Source organism: Sminthopsis crassicaudata, chromosome X, assembly GCF_048593235.1.
Source record: "Sminthopsis crassicaudata isolate SCR6 chromosome X, ASM4859323v1, whole genome shotgun sequence".
Lineage (NCBI taxonomy): Eukaryota > Metazoa > Chordata > Mammalia > Dasyuromorphia > Dasyuridae > Sminthopsis > Sminthopsis crassicaudata.
The window spans coordinates 55,694,545-55,714,667 of NC_133623.1; the positions used below are offsets into that span (position 1 = coordinate 55,694,545).

Consider the following 20,123-nt stretch of genomic DNA (forward strand, 5'->3'; position numbering starts at 1 on the left):
ACTCATTAAGATTTGTGGAAGTTTTATGTTTTACCTAAATTATAATCCTCACAATAATCCTGTAAAGTTAGCCCTACAAGTCCTCTGATTCTAATGTTACAGATGAAGATCCTGAGAAACAAAGGGTTTCAGGGCTTTCCTATAATCACAAGGTTTTTAAAGTGGGATGGAAGGCCAGAGCCTTCTGATTTCCATTCATCCCTCTCTCCACTACATCCCTCTGCTTCTCCTGGCTGGCGATTCAGAAATTATAGCTTCATCGCCATGCCTCCTATTGCCTAGAGCCTATGTAGGATAGCAGAGGAGCTTTCCTGATGGTACCAAGAGACCAAAAACAAGAAACTCACTTTAATTCAGAATATGGTCTTCTTGCTAAATATAAACTGTCCTTCATAGAAACTGTGTTTGCTTCTGCACTGAGATGTGCTAGCCGGTGCGTTCCGAAGCTCAGATGGGTTAACTCTAAGCTCTGCCATTCCTCCTTTGAGTTGTCAGGATACTTCACAAATTCTGCAGTCTGTTATCAGGTTTATTGGAAGAAAAGATCTGCAAGAACATGAGGGTGTAACTCGTATTAGTCACGTTCATTTCATTGTTAGGAAGAAAAGGGGGAAGCAAAAAAGAATAAATTGTAGATACCTCACATGTTCTCTCCTTTGAATGGAAAGATGATTCTCCTGACCTAAGATCAGTAGGACTTGGGCTTCCAATTTATCAGTGGTAAGAGGAGCAAGCTAATGAGATCAAAATCACATGCTTAAGCCCTTTGTGAGCTATTCCACTTTGGTTTGGTTAAAAAAAAGTTCATCAGGTTCAAGTGAGCATGCATTCACACACATGAAACACACGGAGCACCTCCATGTGACTTGGTTTGCTACATCATTAACCTTCCTCCCTTTACCCCTACATCCATATGATTCACAATATCAGCAAAGAGAAAGATGCAGATTCCCCTTCTACTTTGGGGCTTGTATGGTGAAAAAGCAAAATGAGTTTTTTTGTTTTTGTTTTTGTTTTTGTTTTTTGTTTTTTGTTTTTTTTTCCATTCAGAATTACTGAGCTAGGCCAAGGTTGTTTTTGGTTTGGGGGTTGTTGTTTTTGTTGTTGTTGTTGTTGTTTTTTAACATTTGGGAGTTTTAGAATTATAAAAGCAAAACCAATCACTTTATGAAGAAAATCACAGATCATGTGTTCTCCAGGGTCTGTGAAACATTAGCCCTGTTGCCATTTTGAATGTCTAATGTGATTGAACTTCAAATTTCTCCAGTTTGTTACCTAAGAGCCTTCAAGAATGAGGAATGGGGAGACCTACAGAGACTTGGAATAGTTGCTGTTTAGTTTTTCTTCATTATATTCTACAACAAGGTGTTTTAATCCAAGACTTGATTTTTGATTTTTGTCTAAATATAGCTAGCAAAAAAAAAACCTTCAAGCTACAAGGGGTACCTGAGATTTAAAGAGCTTTGTAAACTGGAAAATGTACAATCCTCCTAAGGTCCAACACAGTATTCCAACTGAGGTGGAAGTAAGGGTGAAGGGGAACACCTGTGTTCCACATCCTCCACTCCCTGTGAACCTGCAGGAAAAATGAACGAGTCACTGTGAAAACAAATCTGTGTTGGTGTAAAAGGTTTTGCAGTGGGGTTGTAGTCAATTTTAAAAGCTGCCTGTTTGAAAGTTGCACAAATAAATCAAATGAGACAATATATATAAAGCTCTTTGCAAACCTTAAAGCACTAAGTACTATTATTGTATGATAAGAAGTCATTTTACTAAGAGCTGATGACTTATTCAACTTTTTAATCACCAATTTTAGGTAGAATTTTATCATTATGAAACTGGATAGCATTTTTTATTTTACTGGAGATGACACCATTTATGAGTTAGAGATTGCAAGTGTTATTGTACCCCATTAAATAGATGAGAAAAGTAAGTTTCAGGCTTGTATAAGGTTACATAATTGTTATCTGTAAGCCCAGAACCTGTGTCTACTACTTCCAAGTCCAGGTGGTCTCTCACTACATGGAGAGCTAGGAAAAGAGTCTGTCTTCTTCAGAGCTAATAATTCTGCAGTGTCTGATCAAGGGAATTTAGTAACAGCATTTCTTCTCTTTTAGTGAATCAAAATGTTTAGTTCAGAGCAAATGATCTCTTCCCCTCCCCCCCAAAAAATATATCAGGTTTGTTGACTTAGTATTTTTCTAAGCCCTTTAGAGTCTTGACTGCCTTAGCCCAATCTGGAATTAGTAATTTCACTCTAACCATTATCTTCCTACCAGTTGCATTACATTAGTATCTAGAACAAGCAAATAGTCCCTAGACTTCCCCCACCAACAATTTAACTAAAATCTAAGTGAAAAAGCGAGAACCAATCTCTTTGATTCCAGTGGGCTAGACTTCCTACACTCTACACCCTTCCCACCTAAAGTCCTATAGGTAACAGCTGATCTCCTTTAGACCCTGACATTACCTTTGGCCACTTTCCCATTTCTTTGGCCGTGTTCAATATGCTGTACTTGAAAAACACACTTGGATCTGCAGAGAATCATGGAAGGTTAAATGGATCATTTTAAGATGTATTGGGTTTTGTGCAAATAAAACCAATGCATCCTAAATTAAAAGGAAGGCAGGAAACTGGGAAATTCATTTCTATAGCAGGTTTCTCTAATTAAGGTCTCATAGCCCAGCTATATAGAGAAATGAGTCAAATTTGTAATAAATAAGAGCCATTCCCCAAGTGGTAAGTGTTCAAAGAATGTAAACAGTTTTCAACAAAATGAATGAATGAATGAAAGAAATGAATGAATGAAAGAAACTTTTCTCATCTTTTCTCATCTATTTAATGGGGTACAATAACACTTGCAGTCTCTAACTCATAAATGGTGTCATCTTCAGTAAAATAAAAAATGGTATCCAGTTTCATAATGATAGAATTCTACCTAAAAATTGGTAATTGGTAATAATTAGAAAAACCAAAATTAAACCAACTCTGAGGTACTACTTCATACCTGCTAGATTGACTAACATGACCAAAAAGCAAAATGACAAATGATCTAGGGAATATGGGAAAACAGAAACACTAATGGTATACCTCTTAGTGGATCTGTAGGCTAGTCCAATCATTCTGGAGAATAATTTGGAACTATGCTCAAAGGGTTAAAAATTCTGCATGCCTTTACTAGTAGGGAAGTTTCTGTAAAAGGAACAAAGAGAAGGGACCCATATGTACAAAAATATTTATAACAGTTATTTTTGTGGTGGAAAACAATTGAAAACTGAAGGGATGCTCATCAAGTACAGCATGGCTGAACAAGCTATGGTATATGAATGTGATGTAATACTATTGTAGTATAAGAAATGTTGAAGGAGATGATTTCAGAGATACCTGAGAAGAGTTAGATGAACCAAGTGAGGTGAGCAGAAGCAGGAAAACAATTTACACAGGAACAGCAACATGAAGATAATCAACTGTGAAAAATTTGGTCATTCTGATCAATACAATGATTCACCACAATTCCAAAGTATTCCTGATGACAAATGCTATCCACCTCCCAATAGAGATCTGATGGATTCAGTACAGATTCCAGCATATTTTTTCTCTTTCTTAATTTTTCTTACTTTTTCTACAACATGGCTACTGTGGAAAAAGAAAAAAGAAAATGTATCTTCAGTATTTATGTATTTATTAGAAGCCAGCTTATTTAGAAACGGATTCTTGTACCCCAGTATCATTGCCTTTGCTGCCCAACACCGAGTACTGCCAACGTGCTGGGAAAGCACAAGGAAAAGAATTTACTTCGCTAGGAGATTTTTGTCTAAAAAGTAAATCTCGGAGAAATGTCTCTGAGCAGGACTCTGAAGGATTTACTGTTTAATCAAATTGTTCTTTGTCAGCATGCAACAAAGAAATGCTCCTGTTATATCCAGGTTCAATTTATACAAGTCTTGTTCATTGTTGGCATGGAGAAAGAAACTTATTAAAAATGAAATGTCTCAATAGAACTTTAAAGTCTGCTTATATTTTTCATGTTCCTTTGCAATACATTTTCAGAGAAGAATGTTTATATTTTAGCATTCTTTTGTCATTTTTTGCAGCCCTGTAATGTTAATATATTTTCAGCCAGATAGAAAATAGTACACGTGGAATAGAACTATTCATGAGACAAATACATTAGAGCACAATACCATTCAACTTCACCTGTTGTAAATCACACAGTTGTCAACATCTGTTATCTTGTTCTTCCTAAATCCTCCCCCTTACCCCAACTGGGAAAGAAGATTGTCATGGATAAACAGTTTTTAGCTAGTCCAGAGACACCATTCAGCACTGGAAACAGTGCAGGGTTATGACCGTTGAGAGTGACAAATGTTCATTGTTTAATATCTGTTTCTTGTCTGATGATAATGTATTTCTCAGGTGAATCCCTTATTTACAGGAAAACAACTTCCTATCTGGCTGTACTTATCACGCTGAAACTTGCACTCCAGATTGGAGTTGCACCTTACACTTTGGCCAAGGCGTGGTATTGAGGGGAAGGGAGTGTACAAAGAATTGAGATTTCACCCCATTTTCTTGCTCAGTGCCTCAGTCCTACAAAGATTCATTTCTCACTGACCTTTGAAGGAAGGATTCAAGCAGGGACTTGGCCCAAAACCTGCATGTGCAAGGACCAGTATATCTGTACTATACAGCCAAGTTGACCCCATTTGCTCTGAGAGAGACAGAGAGAGAGATAAAAAGAAAGACAGAGAACCAGAACCAGAACCAGTGGGATTATTACCACGGTAAAGTGCTCAACTGCTGGGACTCCTCAAAAAGCTTCTCATCTCCACCCTCTAGCTACTCCTCAGACAGTATGGGAGTCCCAAATTCTAGCCCCAAGGTCACTTCCCAGCATGGGGCTAGACGAGTCATTGTACTATTGGTTTTTCTTTGTGCCTTTCTTTCCAGCACCCAGTGTACTTGTCCCAGATTCCTTCCTATTTATAGTCCTTGCTAACACTGTTCTGCCACTGCCTGAAATGCATTGCGTACTAAGATCTACTCCTATTGTTTACCATAGTAGTTAGTGATGGCTCCAGAAGACTCCTCCAATGGGGTTATTCTGCCTCTTATAGTGTTCACATGCAACAACAACAGCAGGATGTCTTTGCACTGGTTACTTGGTGTACTGAGCTACTAGGTAGCTTTAAGACACACCCATCCACCTAACATGTTATTCCTTGTATAAGATGATAATCCTAGCCCGCCATCAGTAGGGCAAGAGCTCTGAGCTGATAATGGAAAAGGATTTGTGTTAATCTCCCCATGCCCTTTCATTTCCCTCTGAGCAGGGATGCATTGTTATGAGATGCCTGGGTAGAGTCAGTGATTCATTCTATCGTCATGATACACAATCCTTAGAGTCTGTTGCTAAACACAGTTCTCTTAAACTCCTTCTCTGATGTTTTACAGGTGCCCTTTTATTTCTTGCTTTACTAAGAAAGCCATCTGATTTGAGCCTCTTTGTATCTGTGTAACTATACAGCTTTGATTCTTCCCTCCAGTTCCATTTATCCATATATTAATTCAGAAAATATTTATCGAGTTCATATCTATTCAGTGAAAAGGCATTTATTAAACTGTGGGTCATGCCAAAATTGGAATATTTAAGAAAAAGGAATGAAATGGACTCTGCAAATTACAGGCCAGAAATTTTGACCTCAACTGCCAGAAAAAATCTGGAACATAATATAAAAATGTTAGTGAGCATCTAGAAAAGGAAGCGGCAGTCATCATAGCCAATATGGTCTCATCTCGAACAGATCATGGCTAACTGGCTTCCTTTCCTGTTTGGACAGATTACTAGACTGGTACATCAGGGGAATGCTTACTTTGATTTTAACAAAGCATTTAATAGTCTTTGACATGCTCTTCTTAATGCAAAGATGGAGAGATGTGGATTATAAAAACAGTAATATGTTTAGATACATTCAGTATCATTCTAAATGACTAAAACAAAGGTGGGTCCAAGAGATCCATCTACATTTGAAAGTACAGATGTACTTTGTCCTGTGCTGCCCAATGCTTTTATCAGTGATTTATTTAAAGGTATAGCCTGCATACTTACCATATTTGCAGATGACTTAAGTCTGGAAGAGAACGTGAACTAATGTCATTGATAGTCATAATCCAGAAAAAAAATTATTCATGTCTTAGAACATCAGAACAAATCAAATAAGAAGAAATTTAAGGGAATAAATGTCAAGTCTCGCTCTTGATTCAAAAAGTCAACTTCACAAGTACAAAGTTGGGAGTCTTAGTTAGACTGCAGGACATCTGAAAGATATCGAAAGATTTTAATCGACTGCCAGCTCAGTATGAGTCACTAGTGAGATATATCTGTCAAAAAAAAGTAACATAACCTCAGCCTGCATTAAAAGAAATGTAGCTTCTAAGTGTGTGGATGAAATAGTTCATAAAATCACAGATCTAGAGCTAAAGCTAATCTTGGAGATCATCTAGTCTGACTGTCTCATTTTACAGTTGAGGAAAACTGAGGCCACAAGAGGCCAGATCCCACTTGTTCAAAGTCCCCAGAAAAGCTATACTTTAACTACAGGTTCCCTGGCTATATAGTCTTTCATAGCATCGCCCTGCTCACTCTAAAATAGGAAGAATACTTAATCAAGTTTTTCTAAACTCAAATGTATCATTTGTTTTAATCAAATTTAGAAACTCTTCCTTAAAATGGGAATGAAAATCTAGGGGTCTTCAAATACTCAGATTTCCTTTTGCTGAAACATCCATGACAAACTACCTGAAGTACAAAAGATCCAAATGCTTTAGTCTTCCTTTTTCTTCTCAAACAGTAGAACGATATTGCCCAAGGGATGGAAATGATGTAGTAGTCCAGAACTTTTGAAGAATAAATAGGGAAGTTAAAATTAGGATTTTTTTTTCATTCTTCCTTTCAAAGTTTTTTTATTATTTCTATTGATGTCTTTGGTTTCTACATCTGATTAGCCATATCTGCTAATATATGTAATATTATGTGCAAGTAGTCTTTCATCTCTGTATTTTTCTCAACTCTTCTTCAGAATTCAGATTTGAATTTTTATTGTTATTGTTCTTCCATTTTATACCTTTATCATTGTGTATATTTTTTTCTTGGTTCCTTTTACCTTCCTCTTCATAAATGTTATTGCTTTTCTGTTTTCTTTCATAATCATCATTTTGTATAATATAGTAATATTCCATTGCAATTAACATACGTTATTTAGCTAAATCTTCACTAAACCGTCATTAACTTTGTTTCCAGCCATATTAATGGCATAATTGCAAATTGTTTTCTAGGACAATTGGACTAATTTCTTAGTTCTAATAGCAATGTATTTATATTCCTATCACCTCAAAAACCTCAAAAATGGACTATTTCCATTTTTTTACCTTTCCAAATTTGATGTGAGGTAAAATTTTGAATTTTTAATTTGCTTCTTGTTTTTTTGTGATTTAGAGCTGTCTTTCATAAGATTGTTAATTGTAATCTAAAAATGTTCATCTCCTTGTACTATTTATCTCCTGGGAAATGGTCTTTAATCTTGTATATTTGTGTTTGTTTACTATGTATCTTGGATACCAAGACCTTGTCATAGAAATTTGAAGCATATATTTCCCCCAATCAACACTTTCACTGCTTGTCCTAGTCTCATTTATTTTGTTCATTTAAAAACTTCTCAGTTTCTTGTAAATTCTCTCTTATCTTTGTGGACTCCCCTATCCATTTTTGAGGTTAAGAAATCTCCTTTTATCCTTACTTATAAAATTCTCTTTTAGATTTTAAAAAATTATATGACCATGTACATTCAGATCACAAAAACATTTTGAATTTATTGTAGTATATAGTATAAAGTATTGGTCAGAACCTAATTTCTGTCAAAAAAATTTTTTTCTTATTTTTCCAGACATTTTTGTCAGTTTCAGAATTCATTTCCATGAAATTTATTATATTTTTGGATTTCTTGAATATTGAATTATTGAGTTTAAATTTTTAAAAATTCTGTATTATTGAATCTGTTCAAGTGGCCTGCATTAAAATATTGTTAACCATTACTAAATAGATTTGATGATTGCTGCTTTTATCATGTAATTTAAGGTCTAGAAGTATTATTTCCCTTTCCTTTCATAATTAAAAAAAAAATCCCTTATGTGTCTAGACTTTTTGTTCCTCCAAATACATTTTGACATTACTTTGTCTAGCTCTGTAAAGCACCTCTTTGAACTTGGCCTTGACTGATTTAGAACTCAATCTGTCCATTAAATTGCTTATTATCATTGTTTTATTAAGTTGGCATGGCCTTACCATATGGTATGGTGACTATCCCTTCAATTTATTTTTAATTATTTCTTTAAACTGTGTTTTGTAACTGTAGTCTTTGTGTCTTGTATATCTTAGTGGATTGACCCCTAGCATATATTCAACATTTTGTAGGGCTTTTTAAAATAGGATTTCTCTTTTTATTGTTTCCTCCTGCAATTTATTTTTGCTATTGAGAAAGGCCAATAATTTTATATATTTATTTTGTATCATTCTATTTTACTAAAGCTATTGATTTTTTCCATTTAGTCTCTATTGATTCTTAGGGGTTTTCTAAGCAAACTATTGTGTTGTCTGAAAATAGGGATAATTTTGTCTCTGCTAGTCTTTATGCTTTCAATTTCTTTTTTTGTCTTATTGTTATCTCTAGAATTTCTAAAATTGTCAAATAATAGTGTGAAAATGGGGCATCTTTCTTTTATTTGTATCATTTTAGCTCCTTTTTGTAGGAGATTAAACATTTTAAAATAAGTAGGTAAATATTCTCCATTCTACTCCCCCAGGAGATTCATAATACACACACACACACACACACACACACACACACATATACACACACACCCCACACATACATTTTGGAACTTTAATAATGAGCAAGCACAGCTAAGTGGCATTGCAGTAGATAGAGGGGCAAACTTGGAGTGCGAGACCTGAAGGAAAATTCATCTTCATGAATTCAAATATGACATCAGACATTTACTAGCTTTGTGACCCTGAGCAAGTCACTTCACCCTGTTTGCCTCAGTTTCCTCATCTATAACATGAGCAAAAGAAGAAAATAGCAAAAAAAAATTTAGTATCTTTGCCAAGAAAATCCCAAATAGGGTCAATAAGAATCAGACACAACTGTGGAACAAAAAAGCTGACCAGGAAATAAATTTCATGCTTTTCTCAACTTAGATCATAGGCTCAAAATATATGGTAATAGCCCACCACTGCCACCACAGAAGCTATTGGTTTCTAGTTTCATTCTTCTCTTCCCTAGTCTGGACACATCTATAATATCAAATTCAATTCTTGGCCCCATGTTTTAGGAAGGATTTGATAGGCTGGAGAACATCCAAAAGAGGCAATCACAATGGTAAATCTCTCAATGAAAATATAGTAAGTGCATCCTGTGGACCAGGCACTGTGATATAGATGCTAAGGAAAGGATAAAAGAAACTTACATTCTGCCAAGAGAGCATAACATGTTTATAGACAGTAATGAATGCAGCCCGTCTGTAAAATTATGTTGAGTTAGTGAGGGTCGAGGGCATGGTGTAAATTTAGATGGAATCAGGAAAATTTCTAGAAAGAAATGGTGCTTAAGTAAGTTCTGGCTTGAAGGGAGCTGGACGTTTGTATGCTAAATAGGTTTCTATTTTATCCCAAGGAAAAGGCAGTGCACAACCACCAAGCACAATATTTGCCTTTGACAGATATGAGAATGTTATGCAAAAGATTTTGAGGAAAAATGATTCTATATTTTGGATATGCTGAGTTTGCGGTACCCATAGGAAAGTGTCCAGCAGGAAGTTGGACATATGATACCAGAGTTCAGGAGAAAGGGGGGAATTAGATATGGAGATTTGGGAATGATCTGCATAAAGATGATAATTGAATTAAATTGGAATTAAAAGGGGTTACCCATTCAAAGAGAATATAAAAAAAAAGAAGAGAGATCCCAGGACAGAACCCTAAAGGGCTTTCATGAATAGAGAATGGGCTACGGAAGATGATCCTGCATGGAAGACTGAGAAGGGTCTATCTGACCCTATCAGATAGACCTTTGCTAGGAAAGCAGTTTTATGAAAATCTAAGATGGAGGAAAGATCCAGAAGATCCAGTAGCAGCAAATACTGTAGAGGTCAAGAGACAGAGAAGGACTGAGAGAAAAACAACAACAACAACAACAACCACCTTAGACTTTGCAAAAGAGGTCATGGTGATCTTAGAATCGTTTGGACAAAAGTTAAGGAAGAAGTCAAATTGAAGGGAATGGGAAACTAGGAAATTGGAGACAAGTGTAGATATTTTTGCCTAGACATTTGACTGTAATAAATAGACAAGACAATATCTCAAGAGGATGGTAAAGTCAGAGTATGGTGTTTTAAAGTTGGGGAGCTTATTAGCAGGGAATAAGGCACCAGATAGAAGAGTTCAAAAAGTGTAGAGAGGAGATAGTCAAAGGGACAAGCTCCCAGAGTAGACAGGAGGGCATGAGATCAAAAGTCTAAGTAGAAAGGTAGACGTTGGCAAGGAGAGGGTCCCAACTCATACTCCTAAACTGAAGAAAAGGAAGAGAGGAGCAGATATAATGAAGTTGTTTGCAGTATGGGGTGGGAGAGGAATGGGAGGAACTCCCTACATGTGACCTCAGTTTCTTTTTGAAAATTGAGACAAAGTCCTCTGCTAAGAGGGAGTAGGAAAGAGTATTGATGGGAGCTTGAAGAGAGAAGGCTTAAAAAAGCTACTCTGGTGTATGTTTCAGAGGATTGGAGAGCTGCAGAAAGGGCAAAGTGGAATAGGGGCTGGAATAAATTTAGAAGACACTTGGCACAGCTGTCTTGACTTCTTCCAGTCAAGTTCGGCAACCCTAGCAAATCCAAACATTACATAAAGATTCTTTACCATTACTCCTCTCAAGATCTGTGGTTTTTACTGAGAAAACTCCTACCATCAACCAACAGCTATGTCTTTGTAGAGAAGACAACATAACACAGTGACTCTCAAGTTAGAGATCTGGATTCACATTTGAGCTGTGTCAATCCCTTTGTGACTTGAGGTGAGTCACTTAGACACATAGATTAAGGAGCCATGGTCTCCCATTTATGAAGGTTTAGAAGTGGAGTTGAAACCAGAGCTTCCTGGCCCACTATCCACTAAACTGCATTGCTTACTAATTAGAATAATCCCAGAGTTTAATGGATTGCCCTCAGAAGAAAGAGACTCCCCCTCCTTTGGAGATCTTCACCCAGAGGCCAGATCCCCATTGAGAGGGAAAAGCTGTTGTAGAGGTGATTCTTGTTCGAAAAGAAATTGACTTCATGGTTTCTGAACCATCCAAAGACTCTTCTGATGCTTGAGTTGTTGTGACTCAAATGTCACTAACAGAAAGGTACCAGCAAGGCATTTGATATTCAAGTGGGCTGGTTTGAAATGTGAATCTGGGGTTCAAGAGAAGGTGAATATAGAGATATAGAATTAGGAGCTCTCTCTGCCTAGAGGGGGATAGATGAATATTGAAAGCACCAAACAATAAGCAGTTGAATCAAATATCCTTCCTACTTTTCAGCCAACTCTGTAGCTCTAAAGAGATGTCTCATGGAATATCATTTGTACCAGACTGCCTTTTGTCTTCTCCTGTCTTAGATGATGATGATGATGATGATGATGATGTGTGTGTGTGTGTGTGTGCGTAGTATTTTTCCTTCCTCTAATATCACATCACAATGTTTGGATCAAAATGTGATGATTCTAGTATCACTGCAGGAAAGGAGAACTTAGAGATTCTCTTCTTCTTTTGATCTGTTTCTTTGTCTTTCTTCCAGTTTCTCCCTAAAATGCCTTCAGAATCATTTTGCTTAACTAGATTTCTCACCAAGTTTTGGTTTTCTCTTCTATTTTTGTCACTGTTGTATGAGGACATACTGCTAATGATTTTCTACCACCTTGCCCTCTTCTCGGAGCAGAATTGCTATTTGTTCTGACCTCGAGATAGCTGCTGGCACAGTGGATAGAGTGTTCAACCTGGATACAGGAAATGGTGCATTCAAATCTTATCTGTCTCTTACTAGCTACATGATGCTGGGCAGCACTTTAGCTCTGTGTGACTCAGTTTCCTCAACTGTAAAATGGGGATAAAATAACATCTACTTCCCAGGGTTATCGTGAGGATCCCATGAGATAATATTTAGAAAAAGCACTTAGCACAATGCATATCATATAGTAGATAGACTTTTCTTCCCTCCCTCCCTTCCCCTTCTTTACCTTTCAGCCTGAAACTATGAAAAATAGTCAACTTGGCCTCTTTCATCCAAATGGGTATGATTCAGTGTCCCAAAGGACTGGTATCTTCTTGTCAATAAGTTCTCATAGCAGCTGTCATCCTTCAGCATGAGATATAGCAGACTAAAAATGTCCGGATTTATTATTCAGGTTTTCAATGAATGGGGGTGAAAAAAGGCAAGGGAGAAGAGGCAAACGCAGCTGGAGTGCTAGTACCCCCTATGAGGACATTGACTCAGTATCGAATGGCATTTCGAGATAAGAAGTCTGGGAGTTTTTTAATCAATTGGGAGTCATTTTAAAATGTTTCAACTAAATGCAAATATTGTTAATAAGATTAGAGAAACAGACTGATTGCCATCATCGACGTTTTCACCTTTTGTATACGGTGGATTTTATTAAAAAGTTAACATCTTTTCCATTGTAGAACTTGCCTTCCTGAATGAAGCATCGGGTGTGTTTCCTGTTTCTTCAATGATTTATTGTAACATCATAAACTCCCTGCACCCTGCTTGGCGTTCTTAATGAATTTTTAATGAAACTCACTCGATATTTGTTTGGCATCAGCTTCATTGCTAAACATTGAGTGTTATTATCATTTTCTCAACTTTCCCAACTCAGTTTGGATTTCAGATTTTATTTGACTTTTAGAGGTGTAACTTCTAACACCCAGGAGCACTTTGGCAAGTTCACCTGACTACTATGGTTCTTTGCAAGATGATTTACATTTTCCATATTTGTGCATATCCATGGAGCCTTGGGAAAGGATAATTCCTTTTAGACAGGAATGGTAACAGGGCTATAACCAAGAATGATCACACCTAGAACAAACTCGGTTAGCAGGAAGGAGCAGGAGCAGGAGCAGCCCCAAGAGCCATCTTACAACAGATTTAGTCTTCCCAAAAGAAGTAGTCCATTCCCTTCACTCCCTTGTCAGGCCTGGGAGAAAGGCAGGTCCTGAAAACAAGACACCATGAATGTGGGACCCTAAGGTAGCTTGTGCATGTGTAGGCACAAACAGAGATGATTTCAGTCACTGTGGCGAGAAGAAGAACTGATCCTTCCTATACTATTGCCTTGGGCAGGGCCCTCATTTGCTCAAAACTAGTCTGAGTGAAAGTCAAGATGGTTCTTAAGCAGATAGATCAGGATGAATGTACATCTTCTCTTGAATTTCCTACAGAGCTCTGCACCATGGATTGTGGTAGCCATGGAGTCTGTTCCAGGGGAATTTGCCAGTGTGAAGAAGGCTGGGTGGGACCCACCTGTGAAGAGCGCACCTGCCCTTCTCACTGCGCTGAGCATGGGCACTGCAGAGATGGGAAGTGTGAGTGCAGTCCAGGATGGGAAGGAGACCACTGTACTATTGGTAAGTGCCATGATATTTTAGGACACGATAAACGAACCTCGCTAATTAAATAGCTGTCCCGTGGAAAGTTTTAAAGTCATGGGAGTTGCCCAGCAGAGGGACAAAAGCCCTGTGAATTGTGCTCCCATTTCATATAATCTCCTTGACACTTGAGAAAAATATTCCTTATCTCGGTGTTTCCTCACTCCCCATAGTCCCTATTTTAAAAGTGTTTGGGGTTCTTCCTCAATCAGTAGGACTGTGTCTTTTGTTAGGAAAGTAAAATATCCTTACCTTTTTCCCTTTTGAAAAACTAAGGGCATTTCATTGGCTAGGGCTGTTTTTAATGGATAAGTGTATATATTGATGTGTTACCTTTAAGATAAATGAAATCTAGTCTAGATGCTCCATCAGTGGGAAACTTGTTTAAATTGTTTTTCAGGTAGGGAGAATGGTTTGTCCTAAGTCCCTCAACACATACATATACATACACACACATGTGCATGCATGCATGCACACACATGCACACACACGCACACACACACACACACACACCACACACTCTATATCTATCTGTAACATCTTAAACTGAGTTTCTACTCTACTAAAGATATAAGTTTTGTCTGTGATGATTGTGGAAAACATTTACGATTGATTAAAATGGAGAAGAGAGGTGAGATTTAAATTCCAACGATAACCGAAGTTGTTTTCACAAATATTGCCTCCTAAAGCTGTCACCAAAAAGAAGCCCGAGCTGGTCTTTTTTCCCCAGAAGATGTAACTAAGATGACATTTTTTAATGAAATATGACATTTTGAAGGAGGCTAATTGGGTTTCTTTCCTAAATGTCATTCATCTCTTCCCTCCCCCACCTCACACACAGCCCAACGTCAGCACCCACGGGTGACAAGTCAGCATTTCAGCACTTCACAGTTTACAATTCTCCTCTAAGGCAACAGATGGTAAACCGTTAGAACACACACACACACACACACACACACACACACACACACACACACACCAACCACTGGTCTCTCAGAAATTTATTCAACCATTCTTCCTTTTTGTTTTTTTTCCTGCTTTAGCTCACTACTTAGATGCTGTCCGAGGTAAGATTTTCTCGCCAGCATTATAACAGAAAACATGCATGTACCTTTCACTTGCAGTCACCTGAGATGTTCCTGGGCTCAAGCTGTGATAGACTGAGGGAGACACACACACACAAAAAAAAAAAAAGAATTTGAATTTTCTAAGATTAAAAAAGACATTTATTTGCCACAGCAAATAGTGGGCTGATAGGCAAAGTAAGGGACTTGTCATTCTTCTTTGCTTGAATGAGAGAAAGGCTCAGATGTGAACAGCAAGGGACAGATTCAAAATGTGGGTCGATCTTAAGTATCTTTCTTATTATGAATGTGACCAGCACAAGCTTATTTATTCTGTTGCCCAATTGGAGCATTCCCCAATTCCCTTGTGTCCAACATTCTGTCCCTTAAGAGGGACATGAAGAAACATTTTATGATATAGTAGGTCATAGAGCAGTCTCCTTGACATCAACATCAGATTGTAAGGATGACACCTAAAATGTCCAGAGTGTCCCTTTAAAAACCTGTTACAAATTTCTCATCCATGACAATATCTCAATATGTCTAAAACATATGTATTTTCAACCTATATAAAGGTGTTTTGGGAATACTGCACATACAGCTTACTATCTTTACCTAGCAACCAACTCCATTTTTATTTCTTTCTTTATGGAAGATTTGTCTTTCTTTGTCCCCGAAAGGTTGCTTGAAAGGATGTTTGAAGGTGATTCCTATGTTACTTCTACTGACCACAATATCTAGGGATTTCTTTCTTCTTTTATGCTCTTACATTTTCTTCTCTGGACAGATGAACATTAAGTTGTTGAAGGCTAAAATGCCCAGGAAGGCAGTAGTGATTGGACTGTCTCCAAAAAGAACTTAGACTCACTCTCATGTTGCAAGAAGACAGGGAAAACTTTCCACCAGCAGTAAGACTTCCTCCATCTTCTCATGTTCCCCTTCTTTCCTAAAAAGCACATTTATGCTCCCAGGATAGGGGCAACTTCCTAGCTGACAATCTCGGTAGCCAAAGAGAGAAAAAGCACCTGTGGAAAGACATTACAGCCGAAACAAAGAGGAGAGCATTTCTGGAGAACCAGTGCTAGAAGAAAGATGGTTCTTGGAGAGTTTTGTGGACAACATTGTCCAAAGATGTTCACATTTGACTCTGGTTATCCAAGTCAGCTGTTAGTATTGAAATTAGATATTTTTCTGCATATAATGACTTCTCAAGCATCAGTTCTGTGCATAAATAAAATGATGCTATATGCTAAGTAGCATGTCTGAGAGGCAGAAGACACAAGATTGCCTGCAAGGAACTGATAGTTTTGGAGAGATGAGACAAAGGGCCATGAAACAAGAGTCACACAACTCCAAGGCAGCCTGTACATGAGATGTGTGAGGACATGGTCTAGATGGCACACCAAAGAGTGGAAGCAACACAAAGAAAGAGTAGCTAAGTCCCAGGAGGAAGATAACTATTGAGAGAAGTGATTGTCTTTTTTCCAACATATTAACCGGAATCAGTCTTCACATCATTGATCCAATTTTGATTGAAATGAGGAGATGAATTTTCAAAAAAGAAACTAAAAAGCTTATTTTTGGCCCTGCCACAGTTTTCATCCAATTTGAATCATATATTGGGAATTGGGGTAGCATTAATAATGCTTAATTGGATCTCCAAGGGAAAGTACTGCAGAGTAAGGAATAACAAGTTCCCTGGGAAGGTTTTGCAAGTGAGCAAGATGCTCTTCCTTTTATTCAATACTTCATCTTAATGGAGCCCACATGATAAGCCATATCCCCGTAGGCAGATAGATCATTGTTGGCCAGTCCCATTCAGACATCTTGGTTATTGTTTCCCTCTGCTCTTTTTCCAGATGGTTGCCCAGGGCTGTGTTTTGGAAATGGGAGATGTACCCTGGATCAGAATGGTTGGCACTGTGTATGTCAGGTGGGCTGGAGTGGTTCAGGATGCAACATTGTCATGGAAATGGTTTGTGGAGACAGCTTGGACAATGACGGAGGTATTTTATTTTTCTGTGTCACTTCTTTAAGGTTTATAAGGGGAAATACTCTTCTAGTTGAAACAGTAGCATAATAGCATCAGAGTATCCGGTCCGACCAAGGGAAGGAGGCAGAATCATTGACAAAGGGCTGAAACAGAGGGTTTTTTTTTTTTCAGAATTGTAATGGCTGATTCATTTGGTCTTGAATAGAAGTGCCAAGTGTTTGTGTTATTCATCCATGTCTTCATCTGTATGCAGAATCTGTTCTGTTTTATTTTTCTAGATAGTTTTGCTTTTTTGGAGAAGAAATTGCCAAAGCAGTAGAGCTAAAATTAAACCACAAACAAATAAGAAGCTCCATCTTGAGCACTCAGTATTAGCGAGCCCAGATTGCTCAGATTCAGATTGGACTAGATGGCTTCTGAGAGTCTGGGATCTAAACTGCCGGTCCTCCAGAGCCCTGTATTCAGGAGTGTGGTCAAGACAGTTCAAACCGACTTCTGGGAGCCGATTGTTAAATTTTCAATGTCAGCATTTACACTTCAGATAAATGCTACGAGGCAGAGCCTGATTCATTGTTTTGTTGCCAAGATGTAAGAAAGAGATAGGGAAAATGTTAATGTTGATTAATAGTAAAACTGTGTCGTGCATTTTTGGAGAGCTTCTTATTAAACCTTGACCGGCACACCACTGTCCTGCATCCCCCTGTTACTATATCATAATTCACGAACATCTCGGTTCATCTGATCGAGACCTGCAAGTAGAAGTCTTTTGTTTATCGTGATCGCCTATACTTGACACACTCGTGATTCTTTTGTTTGTACTTTGCCAAAAATGGCATTACAAAAACATGTTTTGTTTTATACAAATAATCCTGAGATCATAAGCCTAGAAAAGAGGTTCTTCATCTGCTTTCTAGGGCCTCCCAAAGGGTCCAAAGATAGATTTGAGGATATCCGTGAATTTGAATGGGGAACAATTGCATCTTTATTTTCAGTCACTTATAACTGGAATTCAGCATCGCCCTCCATTTATAATGCTGACAGCAAAACATTGTTCTGAGAAGAGCTCCATGGACTTCACTGGACTGCTGAAGGGGTCCCTGATTGACGAAGGTGAAGAATCCCTGATCTCATTATTCAAATGGCCTTGGAGGTGTCTCATCTAAGCCTTTTACTTTCCACATGAGGAAACTGAGGCCCTTAGAAAGGAAGGGATTTGCCTAGAGGCACACATATAATGTGTTTTGAGTTACAATTAGAACCCAAGTCTACCTGATTTCAAGTTCAGCCCACTAGCCTCTATTCCAGAGAGGTAGATGAAATGACTATCTCAATTCTATTTTCTTTTTTAGGCAATTGAGTCATACAGCTAATAAGTGTTAGATGCTTGAGTCTGTATTTGAACTCAGGTCCTCCTGAGTCTAGGGCCAGTGCGCTATCTACTGTGCCGTCAAACTACCCCCATTCTGTTGTCTTTATCATGAAAGGATTTTGCTCTGCTGCCAGTTGCCTAGAATGTTTCCCAGTGTCTCTAAGTCGCGCTACTTTAGATCTTTAAGAGACTCCGATCTTAATTGCAGTACATATGCAATTCATGGATTGTTCTTTCTTCATGCTGGCTCAGGTGGCGGCAGGTGAATCTCTGACAAGCAACACATGATCTCAGGCCTCGCTTTGGCCATCCCAGGTCTAGCGGAACAGAAGCTGAGTAGGATCATTTACCATGGTGGCCACTAAGCCTTACATCAGCCCCCAAGGCTCTTCATGTGAGGTAGTGGTAAAGGACAAATACCTGGCAATTTCTCCTTACATTTCATGCTCCAGGGAGCATGACATTCACAAAGAACTTGGCCGTTTGAATTCCTCCAAATAATAACATTAAAATGAAATACATTGTTCAGTTTGGCTTCTCTCACCTTCTGCATCTGCCTTGGAGATTATCTTCACTGTCATTAAACCCAGGCTAGAAATACTCAGTAAGATAAGGGAATAATGGGAGATTTAGCATCAAACAAGCTGGAAGAATTTCCTTTTTTGCCATGTAACTTTAAAAGGTTATTAAACCTAATATGTCTAAGTAATGTGGATTCGGCAGTGAATTTAAGAGAGTAAAACATTCTCTGAAAATGGATTACGGCACATTCGAGGAAGGATTGGATCTCGGAGCTTTCTGACTCCAAATCTCTTGTCCAATTCACTTGATTGTATAATCAGAACAATTATTTAATTAGCATGGGTGAGCATTGTGTTTTTTCCACTTGATTCTTTCCTGTATCAAAACTTTAGAGCTGTTCTTGAGAGAACGGGCCCAAAAGGTCACAGAAAAACAGAATTTGGAAGTTGGACGGCCACCCTGAAATGAATCCCCAATCTAATATGCAAAGCAAATGATCAACTATACTCTGCTTGAAAAGCTCTAGTGAAGGAGTAATAGAATGAGAAAGCTTCTGAGCACCTCCCAAAACTTTTCCTCTGTCACCTTGAACAAGCCACTTCCCCTCCCTAGGCCTTATTTCCTCATTTGTAAAATGAGAGCCTTGCAGTAGATGACCCTTGAAGTCCTTCTAGCTCCAGATCTGTGACCTCCCAAGGAAGCCTGTTCTGCTTTAAGTCAGTGCTTTGTGTTAGGCAGTCTTTCCTGACAATAAGGACTAGATTTGCCTCTTCTACACACTGATTGTGGTTCTGCCCTCTGGGTCCAAATAGGTCTGTGTGTGAGAAGGCAAGGATCCAGGTGCTATTTTCACTGGCACATGGGCAGTCTTGGAGAAGTCCATCAAAAGTAGGTTGCCATTTGGGCTAGCCATTGCAAAAAAAGTTATCCCCAATTTGCCAGATGATGAAAAGGTAGCAAAATGGTATGTCCAGATGTGCTCAAGGGATTTCACAATCCAACTGAAGGAGCAAACAGAATTCTGAATAAGACTAACACTTAGAAAGTGACACTTAAATTAGCAATATAACATAATTTGTTATATAGTAATATATTATATACATATATAATATAAATATAATATAATAATAACTCAGTTATTTCAACTATAAACCTGAGAGAGTAATACTGCTCTTACTTACCATCCAAAAATGTTGTGAGGATCATAGAGGCATGAGGTTTGGAAAGATCATCAAATGGCTAAAACTCAGTAGTGAAATCTCCCTTAATCTTCATTTAAATCATCTAAACCTCTCTCCTGAAATTCATCATGGCCTTGCAAGCCAGCAGTGATAGCCAATCTTCCCATGTAGCAGATATACACCCCGGTGACTAAGTCACCTGGGCTTATAACAGGAATTTATTAAGCTCCTATTATATGCCAGGCAATGTGCTAAGT

The 20,123-nt window shown here is 38.0% G+C and overlaps 1 protein-coding gene across 10 annotated transcripts in view; it reads left to right on the forward strand.

Moving 5' to 3' along the window:
• The window catches only part of TENM1 (teneurin transmembrane protein 1), a 3,105,198-nt gene that overhangs the window by 2,930,197 nt on the left and 154,878 nt on the right, over positions 1 to 20,123 (forward strand). For 9 of the 10 annotated variants that reach the window (XM_074277949.1, XM_074277947.1, XM_074277946.1 and 6 more), the window contains 3 exons: positions 13,531 to 13,716; positions 14,781 to 14,804; positions 16,661 to 16,807. In XM_074277949.1, coding sequence (XP_074134050.1) covers positions 13,531 to 13,716; positions 14,781 to 14,804; positions 16,661 to 16,807 — 357 coding nt within the window. The remainder of the gene's footprint in view (positions 1 to 13,530; positions 13,717 to 14,780; positions 14,805 to 16,660; positions 16,808 to 20,123) is intronic. The other variant, XM_074277956.1, reaches the window with a different exon arrangement.